The 23,910-nt window shown below is 34.7% G+C and overlaps 1 protein-coding gene, 1 non-coding gene and 1 pseudogene across 4 annotated transcripts in view; all 3 read left to right on the forward strand.

Moving 5' to 3' along the window:
- Nucleotides 1-4,131: 4,131 nt before the first annotated feature.
- LOC145714728 (U6 spliceosomal RNA) lies at nt 4,132-4,236 on the forward strand. The gene has a single exon (XR_014136945.1). It is a non-coding gene; the product is annotated as a U6 spliceosomal RNA (small nuclear RNA).
- Nucleotides 4,237-4,484: 248 nt separating this feature from the next.
- Nucleotides 4,485-4,621, forward strand: LOC145714766 (small nucleolar RNA SNORA62/SNORA6 family; annotated as a pseudogene).
- A 2,489-nt stretch (nt 4,622-7,110) lies between these two features.
- LOC145714348 (SH3 domain-binding glutamic acid-rich-like protein 3) overlaps nt 7,111-23,910 on the forward strand; it is a 38,866-nt gene continuing 22,066 nt past the window's right edge. For all 3 annotated transcript variants that reach the window (XM_081793814.1, XM_081793816.1, XM_081793815.1), the window contains exons 1-3: nt 7,111-7,258; nt 9,973-10,140; nt 10,544-10,643. In XM_081793814.1, the coding sequence (XP_081649940.1) occupies nt 7,211-7,258; nt 9,973-10,140; nt 10,544-10,609 (282 nt within the window). In that variant the 5' untranslated portion in view covers nt 7,111-7,210 and the 3' untranslated portion in view covers nt 10,610-10,643. The remainder of the gene's footprint in view (nt 7,259-9,972; nt 10,141-10,543; nt 10,644-23,910) is intronic.

A 23,910-nucleotide genomic window follows, 5' to 3' on the forward strand; every position in this document is an offset into this window, starting at 1 on the left:
GCCTGAAGCCTGTTTCAGATTCTGTGTCTCCCTCTCTCTCTGCCCCTCCTCTGCTCACTCTCTCTCTCTCTCTCTCTCTCTCAGAAATAAACACTAAAAAAATAAAAAGTATAAATTCCAATTAGTTAACATAGAGTGTAATGTTATTTTTAGGTGTACAATATAGTGATTTAGTGTTTCCATACAACACCAGGTACCTATCACAAGTGCCCTCCTTAATCCCCATCACCTATTTAACCCATCTTCCACCCCAACTCAGTTTGTTCTCTATAGTCAAGAGTCTGTTTCTTGGTTTGCCTCTCTCTCTCTTCTTTTGTCCGTTTGTTCATTCATTTTGTTTTTTACATTCCACATATGAGAGAAATCATGTAGCATTTTACTTTCTCTGACTGACTTATTTCACTAGCATAATACTCTCTTAGCTCCATCTATGTCATTGCAAATGGCATGATTTAATTCTTTTTTATGGCTGAGTAATAGTCCATTGTGTGTGTGTGTGTGTGTGTGTGTGTGTGTGTGTGTGTGTACCACATCTTCTTTATTCATCTATTGATGGACACTTGGGCTGCTCCCATGATTTGACTATGGTAGATAATGCTCCTATACACATTGTGGTGCATGCATCCCTTTGAGTTAGCATTTTTGTATTCTTTTGGTAAATACCTAGTAGTTGAATTGCTGGATCATATGGTAGATCTATTTATAACATGTTGAGAAATTTCCATTCTCTTTTCCAGAGTGGCTGCACCACTTTGCACTCCCCCCAACAATGCAAGAGTGTTCCCTTTCTCCACATCCTCACTAACAGCTGTTTCTTGTGTTGTTGATTTTAGTCATTCTAGCAGGTGTAAGGTGGTATCTCATTGTAGGCTAATTTGAATTTCCCTGATGATCAGTAAATTGCGCATCTTTTTAAAAAAAATTTATTTACTTTTGAGACAGAGAGAGAGAGAGTGAAAGCATGAGTGGGGGAGGGGCAGAGAGAGAGGGAGATACAGAATCTGAAGCAGGCTCCAGGCTCCAAGCTGTCAGCACAGAGCCTGATGTGGGGCTTGAACTCACAAACCATGAGATCATGACTTGAGCTGAAGTTGGAAACTTAACCAACTGAGCCACCCCGGGGCCCCAAATTGAGCATCTTTTTATGTATCAGCTATCTGTTTGTCTTCTTTGGAAAAATGTCTATTCATGTATTCTTCCCTTTTTTAAATTAGATCACTCATTTTAGGTTGTTCACTTTCATATGTGCTTTATATACTTTGGATACTAACCCTTGATCAGATATGTCATTACAAAAACCCTCTCCCATTCAGTAGATTGCCTTTTAGTTTTGGTGATTTAGTTTGGTGATTTGTTTTGCAGAAGTTGTGTTTGTTTGTTTGTTTGTTTGTTTTGTTTGTTTATGTAGTCCCAATAGTTTATTTTCAATTTTGTTTCCCTTAACTTGGGAGACATATCTAAAAATAAGTTGCAACAACTGATGTCAAGGAGTTTACTGCCTGTGTTCTCTTCTAGAATTTTTATGGTTTTCTGTCTCGCATTTAGATCTTTCATCCATTTGAATTATTTTCTGTGTATTGTGTCAGAAAGTGGTCCAGTTTCATTCTTTTGCATGTAGCTGTCCACTTTTCCCAACATCATTTGTAGAAGAGACTGTCTTTCTTCTATTGCATATTCATTCCTGCTTTTTTGAAGATTAATTGGGCATACAGATGTGGGCTTTTTTTTTCTGGGTTTTCTATTCTGTTCCATTGATCTATGTGTTTATTTTTATGACCTGTACCATAGTGTTTTCATCACTGCACTTTTGTAATATAACTTGAAGTCCAGAATTGTGATGCCTCCAGCTTTGCTTTTCATTTTCAAAGTTGCTTTGGTTATTTTGGGGTCTTTTGTGGTTCCATAAAAATTTTAGGATTGTTTGTTCTAGCTCTGTGAAAAATGCTGGTGCTATTTTGAAATGGATTGCATTAATGTGTAGATTGCTTTGAATAGTATAAACATTTTAACAGTATTTGTTCTTTCAATCCATGAACTTGGAATGTCTTTCCATTTCTTTGAGTCTTCTTCAGTTTATTTCACCAGCGTTTTACAGCTTTTAGAGCAGAGTTCTTTCACATATTTGGTTAGGTTTATTCCTAGGTAACTTATGCTTTCTGGTGCAATTGTAAATGGTATCAATTCCTTGATTTCTCTTTCTGCTGCTTCATTATTGGTGTATAGAAATGCAACAGATTTCTGTGCATTGGCTTTGTATCCTGTGACTTCACTGGATATATATCAGTTCTAGAAATTTTTTGGTGGAATCTTTTGGGCTTTAAATCTAAGGTATCATGTCATCTGTGAAGAGTGAATGTTTGACCTCTTCCTTGCCAATTTGGATGCCTTTTATTATGTTTTTTTGTCTGACTGCTGTGGCTAGAGCTTCCAGTACTATGCTAAATAACAGTGGTGAGATTGGACATCCTGTCTTATTCTTGACCACAGAGGAAAAGGTCTCATTTTTTTTCCCCTTGAGGATGATATTAGCTATGGATTTTCCATATATGGCCTTTATGATGTTGAGGTATGTTCTCTCTACCCCTACTTTGTTAAGGGTTTTTATCAAGAATGGATGTTGTACGTTGTAAAATGTTTTTTTTTTCTACATCTTTTGAAAGGATCATATGGTGGTTCTTATTGTTTTTTTTTTCTTATTAAAGTGATGTATCACATCGATTGATTTATGAATATTGAGCCCCACTTGCAACTCAGGGATAAATCCCCCTTGGTCATGGTGAATGATATTTTTAATGTATTGTTGGATTCGTTTCACTAAAATTTTTTAGAGAATTTTTGCATCTGTGTTCATCAAGGATATTGGCCTCTATTTCTTTTTTTAACTGTGTCTTTATCTTGTTTTGGTATGAGGATAACGTTGGCCTCACAGAACGAATTTGGAAGTTTTACTTCCTTTTCTTTTTCTTGGAATAGTTTAGAAAGAACAGATATTATTTCTTCTTAATTACCCTACTATCCAGTAATTGCATTACTAGCTATTTACCCAAAGACTGTAAAAATACTATTTCAGTGGGATACATGCATCCTGATGTTTATAGCAGCATTATCTACAATAGCCACTTCATGGAAACAGCCCAAATATCCACTAGCTGATGAATAGATAAAGAAGATGTGTTATATATAATATAAAATTATATTTTATATTATATTATATATTATATTATATTATATTATATTATATTATATTATATTATATATATAACAGTGCTGTTACACACACACACAGACACACACACACACACTGGGATATTACAGAACCATACAAAAGAATTAAATCTTGCCTTTTGGAATGACATGGATGGAGCTAGAGAGTATTATGCTGAGTGAAATAAGTCAGTCAAAGACAAATACCATGATTTCATTCATATATGGAATTTAAGAAGCAAAATGAATAAGCAGAGGGACAAAAAAAAAAGAGGCAAACCAAGAAACAGATTCTTAATTATAGAGAACAAAATGAGGGTTACCAGAATGGAGGTGCATGGGAGGATGTGTTAAATAGGTGATGATGATTAAGGCGTGTACTTGTTGTGATGAGCACTGGGTGTTGTGTGGAAGTGATGAAGTACAATCACTACATTGTACACTGGAACCTAATATTACACTTTATGTTAACTAACTGGAATTCAAATAAAACTTAAAAATACAGAAGCTCTTATTTGAATTTTACAAAGGAAACAAAGACAGAAAAAGTTTATATACTTGTTGAAGTTCACAAACATAGTAAATGGTAGAACTAGTATTTGCACCAGGCAATTGGATTTAGAATCCACTTACTTAATCAGTACACTGTATTGCCTTTATCTGTACTAATGGAATGGAAGTTGCAGAACAGCATATACAATATGATTCCATCATGTATATGTGCCGGGCATTTTTCTAATACTTCACATACACTAAGTAGTATAACCCTCATAATATCTCTATAAAACAGATATTATAATTTCCATTTCACCCATGAGAAAATGGAGGCACAGAGAAGTTATATAGGATGCACTATATTACACAGTTGTAAGTGGTAGAGTCTGGGATTGAACCCAAGAAGCCTCACTTCAAAGCCTGTGTAATAATGCTCACTTTGGCGGTGCATATACTAAAATCAGAACAAAACAGAAAACATTAGCATGGCCTTTGTGCAAGGATGACATGCAAACTGATGAAGCATTCCATATTTTTTTAAAAAGTAGACTGTGTACTTAACTTTCATGTTATAAGTGGCTTTTTATCCCTTATAACTGACTTAATAAATGTCATCATGTTTGTGAAAAATGATACAAATCAAACTGTTAATAGTGGTTTCCTCTGGGAGGAGGATTTTAAAAAGAAGGTGATAGTGTAATTTTAATTTTTACTCTCTATATTTCTATGTGGTTTGACTTATAAAATGTACATGAATTCATGTATTATTTGTATGATCAATAAGTCATGCACATTGTTAGAGCTTGGAGTTGAGGCCACTGGCTAGCTGATGAACTCAGAATTACAGGGGCAAGTCTTTTGGTAACACCACAAGGGTCTTTGCGCCAATGAGTGGACTTTGATAGTAATTCTTGCTGCAAGTAAAAAATAAGTAATTAAATAAATAAATAGTCACATATATAAAAGGTCAAGAAAAAGTATACAAATTTCCTTAGAATATATTTTTTCCAGTCCCACAAGTTTCTGTCCCATTCTTGAGAATGATTTGAACTCAGATACAAACTGCCCAAGTAGACAGGGAAGCATAAACAAACATCTACATAGATGATACTTTCAGTTACAATTATCAATACAGGTTTTTTTTAAATAATTACTTCAAAATAATTATCAAAAACATCCTATATAATAGGTTAATTCAAATTTTGTATGTCATACCAACCAATTTACTTTAGGTTGTCAAAGATAACCTATTATAAGAAATAGTGCATTAATTTAGCTTGACACCAAAGTAAGAGCTCACAGCAAAATGAGAAAATAAGTCACAATCTCACACCAGAAAGATAATGAAAACAATAAAAAAATTAGATTTTATACCACTGCTATCACAAAGAAATATCAAAAGAAAATGTAGATCTCAAATTGTTCCTAACCTACACTCCTTCATTGGTTATATCCATCTCCTTTGCCTCTTTCTCTTATATCCAAATTCTAGCAGTCCCCTGTCCTAAATATCTTTCCCTTTCACTATTGTCATTTTATTTTTGTATTGCTGCAAGTGCTTCCAGTCTTTCCCCCTTTTAAGTCCACTTTATATTCTAGATTGATCCACCTTTCACACGAAGAGCTAAATGCTTCAGAGCTGTCTAATCATCCATGGATTAATAATAGATATAATTTATTGAGTGCTTCATAAGTGAAAGATGTCCTTAGGCAACATCTCCAACTTATTTAATCTTCACAGTAAATTTGCAAGTTAAGATTTTCCACATATTTATAAAAGAAGAAACAGCCTTGAAAAGACTATACGTCAAAATCTAACATGAAACCTGAAGGCCTATGTGCTTTTTCCTATTTATTTCCTCAGTTTCTATTCCTCCACTTGCTCCCAAAGCTCCAATTACCACATTGCTTCACGACTGTTCCTTCTACCTAAAACTTCTTTATTATTATAATTTCTTGGCATACTACACATCATTCAGGTTTCAGTTTAGCTCTCACTTCTTTAGGGATACCTGCCTTGACCCACCTAGCCTGATTTAGATTTCTGTACATTGCATTTATCTTACTTTATCAGTTATCACTCTGTGAGTAACTTGAAGGTAAACGCTTCCTCTTATTCATATTGATATGCTTGTTCCCAAACATCATGCAAGCAGTCAGATACTTACCAATAACAATTATTATAGGGGCACTTGGGTGGTTCAGGTGGTTAAGCATCCATCTTTTGCTAAGGTCATGATCTCACACTTCCTGAGTTAGAGCCCCATGTCAGGGGCGCTGACAGCTCAGAGCCTGAAGCCTGCTTCAGATTCTTTGTCTCCCTCTTTCTCTGCCCCTCCTCTGCTTGCACTCTGTCTCTCTCTCTCTCAAAAAAAAACCATTATTTTTTAAATAATAATTATAATTTTCTGAACTAACGACATGTCAGACCATGTGCCAAACGCTTTTACATACTCAGTTCATTTAATCCTGATAATGATGCTGTCATGTAGGTGTCACTATTCACATTTATACACTAATGATTGAGAAATTGACATTCAGAAGGAAGTAATTTGCTCAAGATCTATAGTTATCAAGTGGTAGAACCATGGAATCCAAATTTGCTTAGCAGAAAAACTGGTGCTAAAATTCTTTAGTTCTTTACTGTCAATTTCCATTGCTCAATTTTGGCAAACCAAAGAAATCCTGCAAACATTATCACTATCTTCAACTACTTGAAAATAAAGGCTAGAATAATGAGCTACGAATGTATTGAAGAAGTAGACATTAAAGCACGAAGTCATTTTTTTATAGCAGGTGTAGGGAGGAAGTGCTAGGAGAGTCAGCGACTATTGAACCCACTATTACATAAACCAAAAGATCAAATCATAGGAAAGCTTGCTGTCTTCAGGAAGGGAGGAACACGGGAGTGGGAGAGTAGTCACCTCCCCAAGCTAAGAAAAAAAGCATCAAAGGTTGCTATGGTGGTCCCGTCCCTTCCTGTCCAAGTAAGCATTGGCACCACTTGCTCTGTCACTACAAATTTAAGGAATACAAGTTTTAATATATCTCTTTATTTGCTATAACATTGTATTTTGATCATTTTCTCCCTCAGGTGTCTCAGCCCTTCATTTGCGGCTGTGGTTGCCAGACAAAACAGCTCATGTTTACCACCATCCCCAAGCAGGGAGATGGGAGAATGAGTAGCAGGAATACAGAGTCCACTAATTCTTCCATCCAGTCCTCCCCTGTGCCTCCCCGGCCGATGAGGGGAGAAAAGAGGCCTTAACAGAAGTTTATCACCCCAGAGTTCATGCCCTCTCCCCCAGGCTGGCAGTCACGACGCTCCAGTGTTCCTGCGTCACAAGGGCACTACTTCCCCAACCAATCCGGAGTGTACAGGCCAAGGCTCTTAGCAACAGTCTGAGAAAAGGCACAGCCAGGTTTTGGGACTTCTATTAGCTCAGCCTTAGGCGGTAATGAAGTGACTGACTCTGGGTTACTTCTGCAAAGTAGCCTTTAAGTGGAAACAATGAGCTCCATTAAAGTCTATTACACCAGCGTGTCAGGGTCTAGAGAGGTGAGTGGAAAGAAAAGAGCCTTAGCAGGCAAAAAAGACTAGAGTGAAGACATTCTAGTTGGGGACTTCAGGATTGTGCTAGGGCATTACCATCTCCTTCTTGTCTTCTTGTCAGCTCCTTCGTCTCTAGGTTTTCAGGAATGGGAGGTGCAGTGGACAACAGAGAATGTGGTTATTGCCCTCACCCTGGTTGTGCTCTAAGAACTGACTGCTTTGAGAGGTTTCTGGGTCCTGAGTTCAGCCAACTTTAGTATTTCCAGTAATTTTGCATATGTTTCAAGTGGAAGAGATAAAGAACCTTTTTCTTTAGGATGTTTAGGATGGGAGATGGAAGAGCTAAAGAACACTGTTTAGGATAGGAGAGGGAAAATGCCAGTGAGTAAATGGCCAAAATCCTCAGAGAAGATTGGATAACCTCAAAAAGACAAACTTAATTTCTAAGAAGAATATGTATTTGCATAGATCAGACATGTCTTAGGTTACAGTTTAGATGAACTATTTTGACCATGTTGTAGGAAATATTGTAGAACGGTGGTTTCAAACAACAATATATTGTGAGCCACATGTGTAATTTAAAATTTTCTAGTAATGACTTAAAAAAAGAGTTGAGATTGATTTTAATATATTTTATTTAACACAAAATTTACAAAATGTTATCATTGCAACATATAACCAATATTTAAAAAGAGGTGTTATGTATTTCCATATTAAGTCCTCAAAATCCAGTATGTATTTTGTACTTACAGAACATTTCATTTTGGACTAGCCACACTTCAAGTTCTCAATAGTCACATGTGGCTGGCTAATGGTTATCACAGCTCAGCTATACAAGGAATGTTATATGTCTAAGAACCTCATTCTGCAAAGTTTTTGGAAAAGCATGAAAACTGAAGAATTTAGAATGGATTATAAATGGCCAACAAACATTCATCACACTCCTTCGGTGTGTTAGGCACCATGATAGATGCAAGGAGCAATGAGATTTTATCTCAGCCTAGAAATAGTGCATTGCTTCTGCATAAAGCCTGAACAACTAAGGATTTCACCTGGGTACTAAGAAACAACAATAACAAGAAGCAGTTTTAAAACGAAAATTATGGACCTTTTGACTATTTTTAACATTGTAATTTATGTTATTGGATATGGTACTAAGATTCTATAAGAGGGAATGATTTGAAATCATTAAGGACCATAATGGATGCAGCAGAAGATTCACCCAACTGTTGGTCTGTGTCTCTCAAACTGTAACATAAAAATCATCTGGAGGGCTTGTTAAAACATTCCTGAGAACCATTCCCAAATTCTATAGTTTTGGGGTGGGATAAGGCTGATGATGCTGGTCTTATATATCACACTCAGATTAGCACTAGTCTAAACAACTGTTTTCATAATGTGGTTCCTCTAAAAAGAGTTTTGAAAAAAACACTATAAAAATGTGACTTAAGTCACATGAATCATGCTTTTGCAATTTCGAAGACTAATGAGCCTCAGAAAGTAGAAATGTTGCATGATGGAATTTCAGAAACTTCTCCACTATCAGTTGGAAATAGACAAGGTTTTCTAAGCCTGACTGGATTATATTTTTAAGTCATCAAACAAAAAACCATCTGCCATCCACTTTCACAGAAGTCATAATTGAATAAACTGGGGTTTGTACTTGTCAAATTGATTTTACATATGTTTTCTTATTCTGGCATCACAGATTTTATGTGGCAAAATTGCCCAAGATTGTCATGTGAAAATGTAGAAAACTCAAATTTTAACATTTATGTTACAGTTATTAACAAAAAATGTACTTATAAACTATTTAATTTTTTTTATATTTTATTTTATATTTGAGAGAGACAGACAGACAGAGCATGAGCAGGGGAGGGGCAGAGAGAGAGGGAGACACAGAATCTGAAGCAGGGTCCAGGATCTGAGCTGTCAGCACAGGGCCTGACATGGGGCTTGAACTCATGAACCGCAAGATCATGACCTGAGCCAAAGTCAAACGCTTAACCAAGCCACCCAGGTGCCCCTACACTATGTTTAAAAGATAACCAATTATTACAATTATACTTTGGTAGTAATGTTTCAGGGGAAAAGACAATGGGGGTGGATATACAGCCTTTTATAACAGATAACAGATATGTAAAGTTCATATAGGAGGACATAGCAAGAACTGATCACTTTTATTCACTCACAGTTTTTGTAAATCTTAATCCTCTGATTTATTTTCTCATTCTGTAGATTTTATCTCCTCACTTAGGCATAGTCTCCGATTATTGTTAAGAACATGCAGTTTGTTCTTTTAAATGTAAAAACCTGGTATCCTATTCATTTCCTACACAGGGCTACCATAGCTATTAGCATAAATTAATGCAGCGATGAGCTGAAATGTGTGCTTCAACTGTTAGCAGAATGCTCATACCATTTCATATGCAGTTTGAAATCAATATGGTAAATATTTATACCCCATTAGACATTTTTAACTCCCACTGACACCTTACTGTATTTCTTCATATACATATTAAACATATATACTATATATGTGTGTATGTGTATGTGTTTATCACAATAAAATTACCTAATTTTGCTGCTCAAAAAAATCACACCATTAAAAGCTATTACCCTACCATAGCATAATGGATAGGGAAAATAAAAATAAAACATAAAACATTGGGGCCAGTTGATTAACATCTTTCCATCTCTTTATATCTTTGTCTATCTAGGTGAAGCAGAGACAGGAAGAAGTTACCAGAATTTTAGATACTTACAAAATAAAATATGAATTAATAGATATTTCTGTGAGTTTGAAAATACTTCAGGAAATGAGGACTAAAGTTTCTACCCCTAGGGTTCTGCCACCTCAGATATTCAATGGCCAAGAATATTGTGGGGTAAGAGTAAATTTCCATTTTTATTTTATTTTTATTTCATATTTTAAGATTATTTAAATGGGGAAACAATACATTTACGGACTGTGAGGGTGAGATTTTTTTCATTTACATAATAACTTAATTGTGTTCCTGAAGATAAGGCAATGTGTACTTCATTATGAAAAATATCATAAAAGGAAAGTATATCATGCAGCTTGTTTGGAGATACACAGTATTTTTCACCATACGTTATAGGATGAAATAAGTGATACCTTGGGGAAATTCTTTTAACTAACTTAGCTGGTAGACATTTGCAAAGGCCCAGGCAAGATAATTAGTAAACTGACCTTGACACTTGAATTTAATTGTTTCATAAGTGAAATTATCAGCATTGATGTTACAAGTTAATTTTAATTCCTTTTAGGATTTTGAAATGTTTCATAAGGCAAAGGAGAACAAAGAGATTCTGAAATTCCTGAAGATGGAATGAATGTGCAGTGATGATACAAAATATGTTTACCAAGGTAGATCTGCATATACTTCCATATACATTGGTTACTTTTAATTAAAAAAAATATGAGAGCTTCATAAGGTTAATTGATATCTAGATTCATTTGCAATCACTAACATGGGGGCTTTTACAATTTCAATTTTGCTTTACAATCATTTCTTTGTTACATAGTGAACATTTTACAAAGATGTGTAAAAAACATTGTTAAACATTTATCAAGATCAAACTTCTCTTTGTTTATTTGACTGTACAAATGAGTTTAATACCTTTTTCCTTTTGCAAACTGATTAATTCATAATATAATTTTAGCAAAGTTATATATTTGATATTTGGTGTGTGTGGTTTTATGCAGAAAAAAATATGTCTTCCAGTGGATACATACCAAACTGTGATAAATGTGGCATTGGGGGGCGCCTGGGTGGCTGAGTCGGTTAAGCGGACAACTTCAGCTCAGGTTATAATCTCAGGGTCCATGCGTTCGAGCCCAGCGTCGGGCTCTGTGCTGACAGCTCAGAGCCTGGAGCCTGTTTCAGATTCTGTGTCTCTCTCTCTCGGACCCTCCCCCGTTCATGCTCTGTCTCTCTCTGTCTCAAAAATAAATAAACGTTAAAAAAAAACATTAAAAAAATAAATAAATAAATAATGTGGCATTGGATGTAACAGGGGATCAAATGTGTGTAGTTCACATGAAATAATGAATAGTAACTAGAAAATAATGTCAAATATAGTAACTACGATTCATAAGCATCACGAGTATAAAATGTACTATACTTTTCATACAAATAGAAATATAAATTTTCTGTTTTAAATTATACTGCTTTAATTGAAGAAATTCATACTAAATTAACTGTTGAACACATGTGAACACAATTTAAAACTGACAGTAAAAATGTAAAAAATACACTTTAGTTTTTCAAAGAAAGTTTTAAAGGAATATATTCATTACCATAAAAACAAAAAGGTTTTCCTAGAAAAGTCTCAGAATAGAAAATATCTGACATATTCTCATAAGAACTTTAAAGGAAAATGAAATCATGGCCAAGTATCAGTTATATATGTAACCCAGTTAGTTCCTGAAAAAACAAATACAATAGAATCTTGGATTGCAAGTAACTTGTTCTGTGAGTGTTCTGCAAGGAGAGAAAACATTTCTAATAAATTTTAACTTGATAAATGAGTAATGTTGCAATGCAAGTAGTACGTGATGCCAAATGCCACATGATCACAACTGAGCCAACAGTTGTTGAAATTTGCTTTCTATACAAGTGCTTTTGATTACAAGCATGTTTTCAGAATGAATTATGCTCAAAAACCAAGGTTTTTCTGTGTAATAATTCCAAATCAACACTTAAATGGTTTCATACTTCACCTTCAATTTTTTTTCTTCCAAGATTTTATTTAAATTCAAGTTAGTTAACATATAATGTAGTATTGTTTTCAGGAATAGAATTTAGTGTTTCATCATTTACATATAACACACAGTGCTCATCTCAACAAGTGCACTCCTTAATGCCTATCACCCATTTGGCCCACCCCCCCACCTCCCCTTCAGCAACCTTCAGTTTGTTCTCTGTAGTTAAGAGTCTCTTATGATTTACCTTCCTCTCTATTTTTATCTTATTTTATTTTTCCTTCCCTTCCCCTATGTTCATCTACTTTGTTTCTTAAATTCCACATATGAGAGAAACAATATGGTATTTTTCTTTCTCTAACTGGCTTATTTCACTTAGCATAAAGCACTCTAGTTCCATTTATGTCATTGCAACTGGCAAAATTTCTGATTTCAAAAAGATTTCATTCTTTTTGATGACAGTAATATTCCATATTATATGTATACATCTTCTTTATTCATTCTTTAGTCAATGGACATTTGGGCTCTTTTCATAATTTGGCCATTGTTAATAGTGCTGCTATAAATATTGAGGTGTATGTGCTCCTTTGAGTATTTTTGTATCTTTTGGATAAATACCTAGCAGTAAAATTGCTGGTAGTTCTTTCTTTAATTTTCTGAGGAACCTCCACACTTTGTCCAGAATGGATGCAGCAGTTTATATTCCCACCAAAAGTGTAAGAAGTTTCCCCTTTCTCCACATCCTCAACAACATCTGTTGTTTCCTGAGTTGTTAATTTTAGCTATTTTTATGGGTGTGATGTGGTATTTCATTTTGGTTTTGATTTTAATTTCCCTGATGATGAGTGATGTTGACCAGTTTTTCATGTATCTGTTAGCCATTTGTATGTCTTCTTTGGAAAAGTGACCCTTCATGTCTTTGTCCATTTCTTAACTGGGTTATTTGTTTTTTGGGTGTTGACTTTGACAAGATCTTTATAGATTTTGAATATTAGCTTTTTATCTGATATGTCACTTGTGAATATCTTTGCCTATTACATAGGTTACCTTTTACTTTTGTTAATTGTTTCCTTCATTGTGCAGAAGTTTTTTATCTTAATGAGGTCCCAATAGTTCATTTTTGCTTTTATTTCCCCAGTGTCTGGAGACATCTATAGTAGAAAGGTGCCATGGCCAAGGTCAAAGAGGTTGCTGCCTGTGTTCTCCTCTAGGATTTTGATGGTTTTCTGTCTCACATTTAGGTCTTTCATCCATTTTCAATTTATTTTTGTGTATGGTCTAAGAGGGTGGTCCAGTTTCATTATTCTGCAGGTCACTGTCCAGTTCTCCCAAGAGCATTTGTAGAAGAGACTTTTTTCCCATTGCATATTGTTTTCTGCCTTGTTGAAGAATAGACCATAAAGTTGTGGATCCATTTCTGGGTTTTCTATTCTGCTCCATTGATGAACATGTCTGTTTTTGTGTCAGTACCTCACTGTTTTGATTACTACAGCTTTGTAATATAACTTAAAGTCTAGAATTGTGATGCCTCCTACTTTGATTTTCTTTTTCAATATTACTTTGGCTATTCTGAGTCTTTTCTAATCCCATTCAAATTTTAGAATTGTCCTATCTCTGTGAAAAATTCTGGTGCCTTTTTGATAGGGATTACATTGAACGTGTTGATTGCTTTGGGTAGTATAGACATTTTGACAGTATCAGTTCTTCCAATCCATGAACGTGGAATGTTTTTCCATTTCTTTGTGTCTTCCTCAATTTATTTCATAAGATTACTATAGTTTTCATCATACAGATCTTTTACCACTTTGGTTAGGTTTATTCCTAGGAATTTTATGGTTTTGGGTGCAATGGTAAATAGGATTGATTCCTTGATTTATCTTTCTGCTACTTCATTATTGGTGCATAAGAATGCAACCAATTTCTGTACATTGATTTTATATCCTCCAATGTTGCATAATTCATCTATCCATTCTATTAGGTTTTTGGTGGAATCTTTGGGCTTTCCATGTGTAACATCATGTTGTCTGTGAAGAGTGAAAGCTTGTCTTCTTCCTTGCTGATTTTGATGTCTTTTATTTCTTTTTCTTGTCTGATTGCTGAGGATTCCAACACTATGTTGAACAACAATGGTGAGAGTGGACATCTCAAGAAAGTTTTTATCAAGAAAGGATGCTGTATGTTGTCAAATGCTTTTCATGCATCTATTGAAAGGATCGTGTGGTCTTTCTTTTTTTATTAATGTGGTATATCATGTTGATTGATTTGTGGATATTGAACAACCCTGCAGCTAAGGAATAAATCCCCCTTGATCTTGGTGAATAATTCTTTTAATGTATTGTTAAATTCAATTTGCTAGTATCTTGTTGAGAATTTTTGCATCTATGTTTATTAGGGAAATTGGTCTGTAATTCTCCTTTTTAGGGGGTTCATAGTCTGGTTTTGAATCAAGGTAATCCTAGCTTTATAGAAAGAGTTTGGAAATTTTCCTTCCATTCATATTTCTTGTAACAGCTTCAAAAGAATTCTTTAAATGTTTGGTAGAATTCCCCTTGGAAGCCATCTGACCCAGGACTCTTGTTTGTTGGGAGATTTTTGATTACTGATTCAACTTCTTTACTGGTTATGAGTCTGTTCATATTTTTTTTTATTTCTTCTTGTTTCAGTTTTGGTAGTTTATATGCTTCTAGGAATTTATCCATTGCTTCCCAATTGACCAATTTGTTGGTATATAATTGTTCATAATAGTCTCATAATTCTTTGTATTTCCATTGTGTTGGTTGTAATCTCTCCTCTTTCATTCATGATTTTATTTATTTGGGTTCTTCCCTTTTTCATTTTGAGAAATCTGGATAAGGGTTTCTCAAATTTGTTAATTCTTTAAAACACCAGCTCCTGGGCGCCCGGGTGACTCAGTCAGTTAAGCATCCGACTTCGGCTAAGGTCATGATCTCACAGTTTGTGAGTTTGAGCCCTACACTGGGCTCTGTGCTGACCCCTTGGAGCTTGAAGCCTGCTTCAGATTCTGTGTCTCCCTCTCTCTTTGCCCCTCCCCTGTTCATGCTCTGTCTCTGTATCAAAAATAAATAAGCATTAAAAAAAAATTTAAAACACCAGCTCCTGCTTTCATTGATTTGTTCTACTGTTGTTTTTTTTTTAATATCATTTATTTCTGCTCTAATCTTTATGATTTCCCTTCTTCTCCTGGTTTTGGTGTTTATTTGCTGTTCTTTTTCCAGATCCCTTTGGTGTAAAGTTGGGTTGTGTATTTAAGACATTTCTTTTTTTTCCATCTTCATTATTCTTCATAATTTTATCTTCTATATCATTGATTCCCTGCTATAGTTCATCCATCTTCACCATCATGGCATCCATTTGAGATTTCATCTCGGATATAGCATTTTATAAATTGGCCTGACTAGACTTTAGTTCTTTTATCTCTTCAGAAAGGGATTCTCTGGTGTCTTCTATGCTTTTTTCAATCCCAATTACTATTCTTGTATTCGTGATTTTAAATTTCTAGTTCAGACATCTTACTTGTATCTGTGTTGATCAAATCCCTAGTTGTCATTTCTTTCTTTTCTTTTTTGGGGAGTTGAATTTCTGCATCTTTTCATTGTCATTTCTTTCTGTTCTTCATTGGGGAGGTGAATTTTTCAATCTTTTCATTTTGGAGGAAGAAAAAAATAGTAAAATAAAATTAAACATAAAAATTGAAAACGAAAAAAAAACCAAAAGTCAAATAAAGGCAGTTAAATCCTAGGTGTGTTTCAGTCTTCTTGTTGGGAGAAGCTTTATAGAAAAGAGAAAAAACAGAAAAGAAATAAAAAAAAACTTAAAAAAAATTAAAAATTAAAAACAAATTTAAATAATAAAATAGAATATAATAAAATAAAGAAAACAAAGTAGAATAAAAAATTTGCTCTTTCTGTGTCCAAGAAAGAAAAAGAAAAGAAAAAAAACAAAAAGAACACAACATAAAAACTGTAGCACAGAAACAAACAAATTAATAAACAAAATGAAACCCAAATGAAGCTAGATCCAGTTTCCCCCAGAATTGCAACTTTGCAGCACACTATGGTCCACAGTGGGTGGTAAGTGGGTGATAAGGATTTTTGCTGATCTTCTGGGGGATGTGCCTGGAGGGCACAGGTGGGCAGGGCTTAGTGTAACAGCTCTGTTCTCCTGCTTAGCATACTGGGGTAGATCAGTGTGAGTGTGCTAGAGGTGAAAATGCCTTCACCCCACTCTCTAGCCTCCAGAGGGGGAATTTCTACCTTTACAAATGTGCTATCAATTACCCCTGTCTCAGGCTTCTGTCAACTCCTTGTCTTTACTGTGTGTTTAAGCAGTCTGACTGCCAGGAGGTGCCTCCCTCTAGAATTTTATCTCAGATGGGGCTGTGTTTCAAAACCCCACATTTCAGAGACCCCTGCAGTTTGGACTCACCCTGATTCTCTGGAGAAGGGTCTTGCTGAGCAACGACTGGGTACTGACTTGTCCCAGAAAACATCTGCATGATTGCATAGTGGCAGATAGAGTTTGTGGTAAATCACAACATACCGCAGGTGCCAGATTTTGATGCACTCATCTGGCATCTTTGCTCCAATATCAGTAAACATGGCAGCTCTCGGGTCTACTGGGATTTTTGCCCATGGGGAGGCTGTATCACCTCTACTAAATGCACTGCAAGCAGGAGAACTGCTTCTCCCTGTGTGGCACATGGACCCCTCAGACTGTACTGCCTGCTCCTGGGGAATCATCTTGCTTCCTTGCCAGAATACTGATAGGCACTGAGCTCTGAAACCTCAGACTCTCCTTGTGCTTCACTATTTATATAAAACTGGTGGTATTGAAATCCTCTCGCTTTTCCTTGCCCATGATTTTGGGGAACAGATTTCGTGTCTTCTGTGTTTTCAGTCTTTCTCTCTCTCTTTCTCTGCAGCTACTTTCAGGGGGAGTGCTTTTCTTGTGCAGTCCCAAAACATTGCACTGTCTTCGCCTTTCTCTTTCTCTCTCTGTCCCCTCTCTGCAAAAATAGCTCCCTAACCACAGTGGCACTGCTGCTCTTCACTCCCCCCGCCTTTATCTCTCTGCATCACGTACCTGCCAAGATCTCTGACTCAAATTATGCAGATTATTGCATTAATGTTCAGATGAATTTCCTAGGTGTCCAAAATAGTTTAATGCTGATATAGTTGTGTTTCAGGGATAAGACAAACTCAGGGTCCCTATACTACTCTGCTGTCTTAAATCCCTCCAGTCATATGACATATATGCACATATATATACATATATGCACATATATGTATATATAACATATGCACATATATGTATATGTATATATACATATATATGTATACATATACAAAATAACTAAAAATAGGTGCTCAAACAAAAAAAATATCACAAATATTCATTATGCATAATAGCCAAAAAGTGGAAACAACCCAAGTGTCTATCAACTGATTAAAGGTTAAACAAAATGTAGTTATATCCATACAATGGATATTATTTGACAATAAAAAAATGAAGTACTAATGCAAACTGCAACATGATGAATCTCAAAAGCATGGTACTTAGATGCAGCCAGTGACAAAAGACCACATATTTTGTGATTCTATTTATATAAATGTTCAAAATAATTAAATGCATAGATAGATAAAATAGATTAGTGGTTGCATAAGGTGGAGGGAGTGGGAGATTGGCAGTGACTGCTAATGCATACGGGGTTTATTTGTTGTGTGATAAAATGTTCGAAACTTAAGTTATAGTGATGGCTGTGCAAGGTTAAGAATATACTAAAAACCGTTGCATTGTACACTTTAAATGGGTGAATTTGCTGTATGTGGATTATATATCAATGGAGATGTTTAAAGGTAATTATGCTCAGATAGTATTTATATTAACAATATGGTTAATGTTTAGGTAGGAACTCAAACTTTTGTTAAATAAGAGACAGCTGATAATATTCAGGGATGAGGTTGGTGAGGTGAGGGCAGAAGACCTGAAGGCTCAAATTAATAAAATGTGAATAACTATTAATCAGTTTTACTGGAATTCTTCAAAAGAAAAGAAATATTTATTTTACATGGAAAAATGCAGTCAATGTCACTCTTTCTTTATTTTCACCATCCACATCAGGGTAACAAAATCAATGTGAGCTTTCCTTTTTCCTTTTCCTAAATGAATGGAATATGTGATGTGTAACCTGGCTCCACAAAATTCTCTGAATTTATACTTTCCAAAGCAAGTAAATAATCTGTTCCAAAATTCTGTTTCCACATTAAACCTGATGGACATAACAGATATGTACAAAACATTCCACCCAAAATACAATAAAACAACAACAACAAAGGAATAAATAGTCTTTTCAAGTGCACATGGAACATTCTTCAGAATAGATCATATATTAGGCCATAAAACAAGCCTCAATAAATTTTAAAAAAATTGAAATCATACCATGTATCTTTTCTGACCATAATTGGGTGAAACCAAAAATAAATCATAAGAAAAAAATTGGAAAAAGTAAAACATGTGGAGACTGAACAACATTATAAACAACCAGTGGGTCAATGAAGCTGTCAAAGAAGAAATAAAAGATTACATGTAAACAAATGAAAAGTGAAAACACAATGGTCCAAAATCTCTGAGACACAGGAAAAGAAATTCAAACAGGACTACTTCAAGAAACAAGAAAAAACTGAAATAAACAATCTAACCTTAGGCCTTAGGAACAAGAATACAAAGAACAAAAAAAGCCTAAGGTAAGTAGAAGAAAGGAAATAATACAGATCAAAGCAGAAATAAATAACAAAGAGAATATAAAAGAAAAAAAATCAATAAAACCAAGAACTGGTTTTATGAAAAGATAAACAAAATGGGCAAATGTTTAGCCAGACTCATCAAGAAAAAAAAGAGAAAGAACCCAAATAAATAAAATCACAAATGAGAAAAAAGTAACAATTATCAGCACAGAAATACAAAGGATTATAAGAGAATACTATGAACAAATGTATGCCAACAAACAGGTCAACCTAGAAGAAATGGATTATTTTCTAGAAACATGCAATCTTCTAAAACTGAACTAGGGAAAAAAAAGAAAGTCTGAACAGTCTGATTACAAGTAATAAAATTGAATTGGTAATCAAAAAACTACCAAAAAACAAAAGACCAGGAACAAATGGATTCACAAGTGAATTATACCAGACATTTAAAGAAAAATTAATACCTATTCTCCTCCAACTATTCAAAAAAACATAAGGAATACATCCAAATACAATTTACAAGGCTATAATTAGTATAATACCAAAACCAGACAGACACCACAAAAAAAAAAAACAAAACAAAACAAAAAAAACAAACAAACAAACAAACAAAAAAAACCTATAGCCAGTATCCCTGATGGGCATAGATGCAAAATACCTCAGCAAAATATTGGCAAGTGACAAAGAACAATACATTAAAAAGACCATTCACCACGATTAAGTGGGATTTATTCCCACAATACATGAATGGTTCAATATTTGCAAAGTAATCAACATTATATACCATACCAACAAAACAAAGGATAAGAATCATACAGTCATGACAATAGATACAGAGAAAGCATTTGACAAGATTCAACATACATTCATAATAAAAAAAAAACTCTCAATAAAATGGAGTTAGAGCTAATACACCTTAAGATATCAAAGGCCATATATCAAAACCCCACAACTAACCTCAAGCTCAATGGTGAAAGACTGAGAACTTTCCCTCTAAAGTCAGGAACAAGACAAGGATGTCTACTTTTGCCACTTCTTTTCAACAGAGTAGTGGAAGTCCTAGACACAGTATTCAGACAAGAAAAATAAATGACATCCACATTGGTAGAGAAGAATTTAAACTATCACTATTTGCAGATGACATAATAATATACATAGAAAATTCTAAGGACACCAACAAAAAACTAAAATAAATGAATTCAGTAAACTGTCAGGATACAAAATGAATACCCAGATATCAGTAGTGTTTGTATACACTAATAACAAAGTCACAGAAAGATTAATTTTCTTTGCATTTGTTTTTTTATGCTTCACAACAATTTTTTTTAATTTTAGTTAGCCAACATCATAAAATATTTGTTTTAGGGGTAGAATTCAGGGACTCATTACATACAACACCCAGTGCTCATCACAAGTGCCCTCCTTAATACCCATCATCTACCTAAGCCCATTTCCCACCCACCTAACTCCCTAAATGCTCAGTTTCTTCTCTGTTAAGAGTCTCCTGTGGTTTGTTTCTGTGTTTCCTCTTCCCCACTCCCCCACTTCCCATATATTCATGATTTGTTTCTTAAATTACACACATATGAGTGATGTCATATGGTATTTGTCTTATTCTGTTGACTTATCTCGCTTAGCATAATACCTTCTAGCTCCATCCCCATCATTGCAAATGGCAAGATTTCATTCTTTTTTAATATGAAATTTATTGTCAAATTGGTTTCCATACAACACCCAGTGCTCATCCCAACAGGTGTCTTCTTCAATGCCCATCACCCACTTTCCCCTCCCTCCCACCCTCCATCAACCCTCAGTTTATTCTCAGTTTTTAAGAGTCTCTTATGGTTTGGCTCTCTCCCTAATTTTAATTTTTCCTTCCCCTCCCCCATGGTCTTCTGTTAAGTTTCTCAGGATCCACATAAGAGTGAAAACATATGGTATCTGTCTTTCTCAGAAATCAGCTGCATTCTTATACACTAATAATGAAGCAACAGAAAGACAAATAAAGAAACTGATCCCATTCACAATTGCACCAAGAATCATAAAATACCTAGGAATAAAGCTAACCAAAAATGTAAAATATCTGTATGCTGAAAACTATAGAAAGCTTATGAAGGAAATTGAAGAGGATACAAAGACATGGAAAAACATTCCACGCTCATGGATTGGAAGAATAAATATTGTTAGAATGTCAATACTACCCAAAGCAATCTACACATTCAATGCAATTGCAATCAAGATTTCATTCTTTTTGATGGCTGAGTAATATTCCATTATAAATGTGTACCACATTTTCTTTATTCCTTTATCTGTTGATGGATATTTGGGCTTTCTCCATAGTTTGGCTATTGATGATAATGGTGCTATAAACATTGGGGTTCATGTACCACTTCAAACCTGTATTTTTATATCCTTTGGGTAAATACCTAATAGTGCAATTGATGGATCATAGGGTAGTGTTATTTTTAGTTTTTTGAGGAACCTCCATACTGTTCCAGAGTGGTGGCACCAGTTTTCATTCCCAACAACAGTGTAAGAGAGTTCCCCTTTCTCTGCATCCTTGCCTACACCTGTTGTTTCTTGTATTGTTGATTTTAGCCATTCTAACAGGTGTGAGGTGGCATCTCATGGCGGTTTTGATTTGTATTTCCCTGATGATGAGCGATTTTGAGGATATTATCATGTGTCTGTTAGTCAGCTTGATGTCTTCTTTTGAAAAATGTCTATTCATGTCTTCTGCCCATTTCTTAACCGGATTTATTGGTTTTTTTATGTTGACTTTGATAAGTTCATTATAGATTTTGGATATTAACCCTTCATCAAATATGTCATTTGAAAATATCTTCTCGCATTTTGTAAGCTACCTTTTAGTTTTCTTGATTGTTTCCTTCACTATCTAATGCTCTGTATCTTGATGAAGTCCCAATAGTTAATGTTTGCTTTGTTTCCCTTGCCTTTTGCCACGTATCTAGCAAGAATTTGCTGCAGCCAAGGTCAAAGAAGTTATGGCTTGTGTTCTCCTTTAACATTTTGATAGTTTCTTGTGTCACATTTAGGTCTGTAATCCATTTTGAACTTATTTTTGTGAATGGTGTAAGATGGTGGTCCAGTTTCATTCTTTTGCATGTCACCATCCAGTTTTCCCAACACCATTTGTTAAGGATACTGTCTTTTTTCCATTGGATATTCTTTCTTGTTTGTTTGAAGATTACTTGACCATATACTTGTGTGTCAATTTCTGGGTTTTCTGTTCTGTTACATTGATCTATGTGTCTGTTTTTGTGCCAGAACTATACTATCTTGATGACTACAGCTTTGTAATATAGCTTAAAACCTGGAGTTGTAATGTCACCAGTTTTATTTTTCTTTTTCAGGATTGCCTGGTCTATTCAGAGTCTTTTGTAGTTCCATACATGTTTTAAGATTGTTTGTTCTAGTTCTTCAAGAAATGATGGTGGTATTTTGATAAGGATTTTTATTACATGCGTAGATTGCTTTGGATAGTATAAACATTTTAACAGTGTTTGTTCTTCTAATCCATGAGCATATAATGCTGTTCCATTTTTTTGTGTCCTTTTCAGTTCTATATTTTTCAAAGTACAGATCTTTTACTTCTTTCATTGGGTTTATCCCTAGGTATCATTGTTTTGGTGCAATTGCAAATGGAATCGTCTTGATTTCTTTTTCTATTTCTTCATTATTGGTGTATAGAAATGCAACAGATTTCTGCAGGTTGATTTTATATTCTGAAACTTTGCTGAATTTATATATTAGTTCTAGCAATTTCTTGATGGAGTCTTGTGGGGTTTCTACATAGAGTATCATGTCATCTGGAAAAAGTAAGTTTGACTTCTTTCTTGCTGATTTCAATGCCTTTTATTTCTTTTTGTTGTCTGATTGCTGAGGCTAAGACTTCCAGTTCTATATTAAAAAGTAATGGTGAGAGTGGGCATCCTTGTCTTGTTCCTTACTGTATGTGAAAGGCTCTTGGCTTTTCCCTATTGAAAATGATATTATTTGTGAGTCTTTTTTACCATTGCTGCTTTCAGGATTATTTCCTCAACTGCATAATTTTAATTTGACTATGATATGTCTTCATGATGATTGGCTTTTGTTGAATTTAATGGGAGTTCTCTGTGCTTCTTGTATTTTGATATCTGTGTCTTTCCCCAGATTAGGGAAGTTTTCAGCCATAATATGTTTGAATAAACCTTCTGATCCTTTTTATCTTTCTTCATTTCTGGGATACTATAAAAATGTTATTACATTTTAATAAGTCACTGAGTTCCCTAGGTCTGCCTTCATGATTCATGACCTTTCTTCCCTTGTGCAGAAAGAGAAATTTAAAAACAAATACCACTTACTAATGATCCAAAAAGAATAAAATATGTAGAAATAAACTTAACTAAAGAGGTGAAAGTTCTGTACTCTGAAAATTATAAAACACTGATGAAAGAAACTGATGATGATCTAAGCAAATAGATATTCCATGCTTATGTATTAGAAATATTAATATTGTCAAAATGTCCATATTACCCAAAGAATCTACACATTCAGTGCAATCTCTCTCAAAATGCCAATAGCAATTTTCACAAAACTAGAGCAAATAATACTGAAATTTGTGTGGAACCACAGAAGGCCAAAATAGTGAAAGAAATCATAAGAAAGAATCAAGTCGGGGGTATCAGAATTCCAGAGTTCAAGATCTATTACAAAGCTGTAGTAATCAAAGCAATGTGGTATTGGCACAAAAATAGACACATAGATGGGTAGAACAGAATAGAGACCCCAGAAATAAACCCACATTTATATGGTCAATTAATCTATGACAAAGGAAGCATAAATATACAATGAAAAGGCATTCTTTTCAATAAATCGTTCTGGTAAAATTGAACAGCTACATGTAAAAGAATGAAATTGGTACGGCTGAGGTCAGAGAGGTCTTTTCCTGCTTTCTCCTCTAAGGTTTTGATGGTTTCCTGTCTCACATTCAGGTCCTTTATCCATTTTGAGTTTATTTTTGTGAATGGTGTGAGAAAGTGGTCTAGTTTCAACCTTCTGCATGTTGCTGTCCAGTTCTCCCAGCACCATTTGTTAAAGAGACTGTCTTTTTTCCACTGGATGTTCTTTCCTGCTTTGTCAAAGATGAGTTGGCCATACGTTTG

The sequence above is a fragment of the Panthera onca genome, chromosome X (assembly GCF_046562875.1).
Source record: "Panthera onca isolate mPanOnc1 chromosome X, mPanOnc1 haplotype 2, whole genome shotgun sequence".
NCBI lineage: Eukaryota > Metazoa > Chordata > Mammalia > Carnivora > Felidae > Panthera > Panthera onca.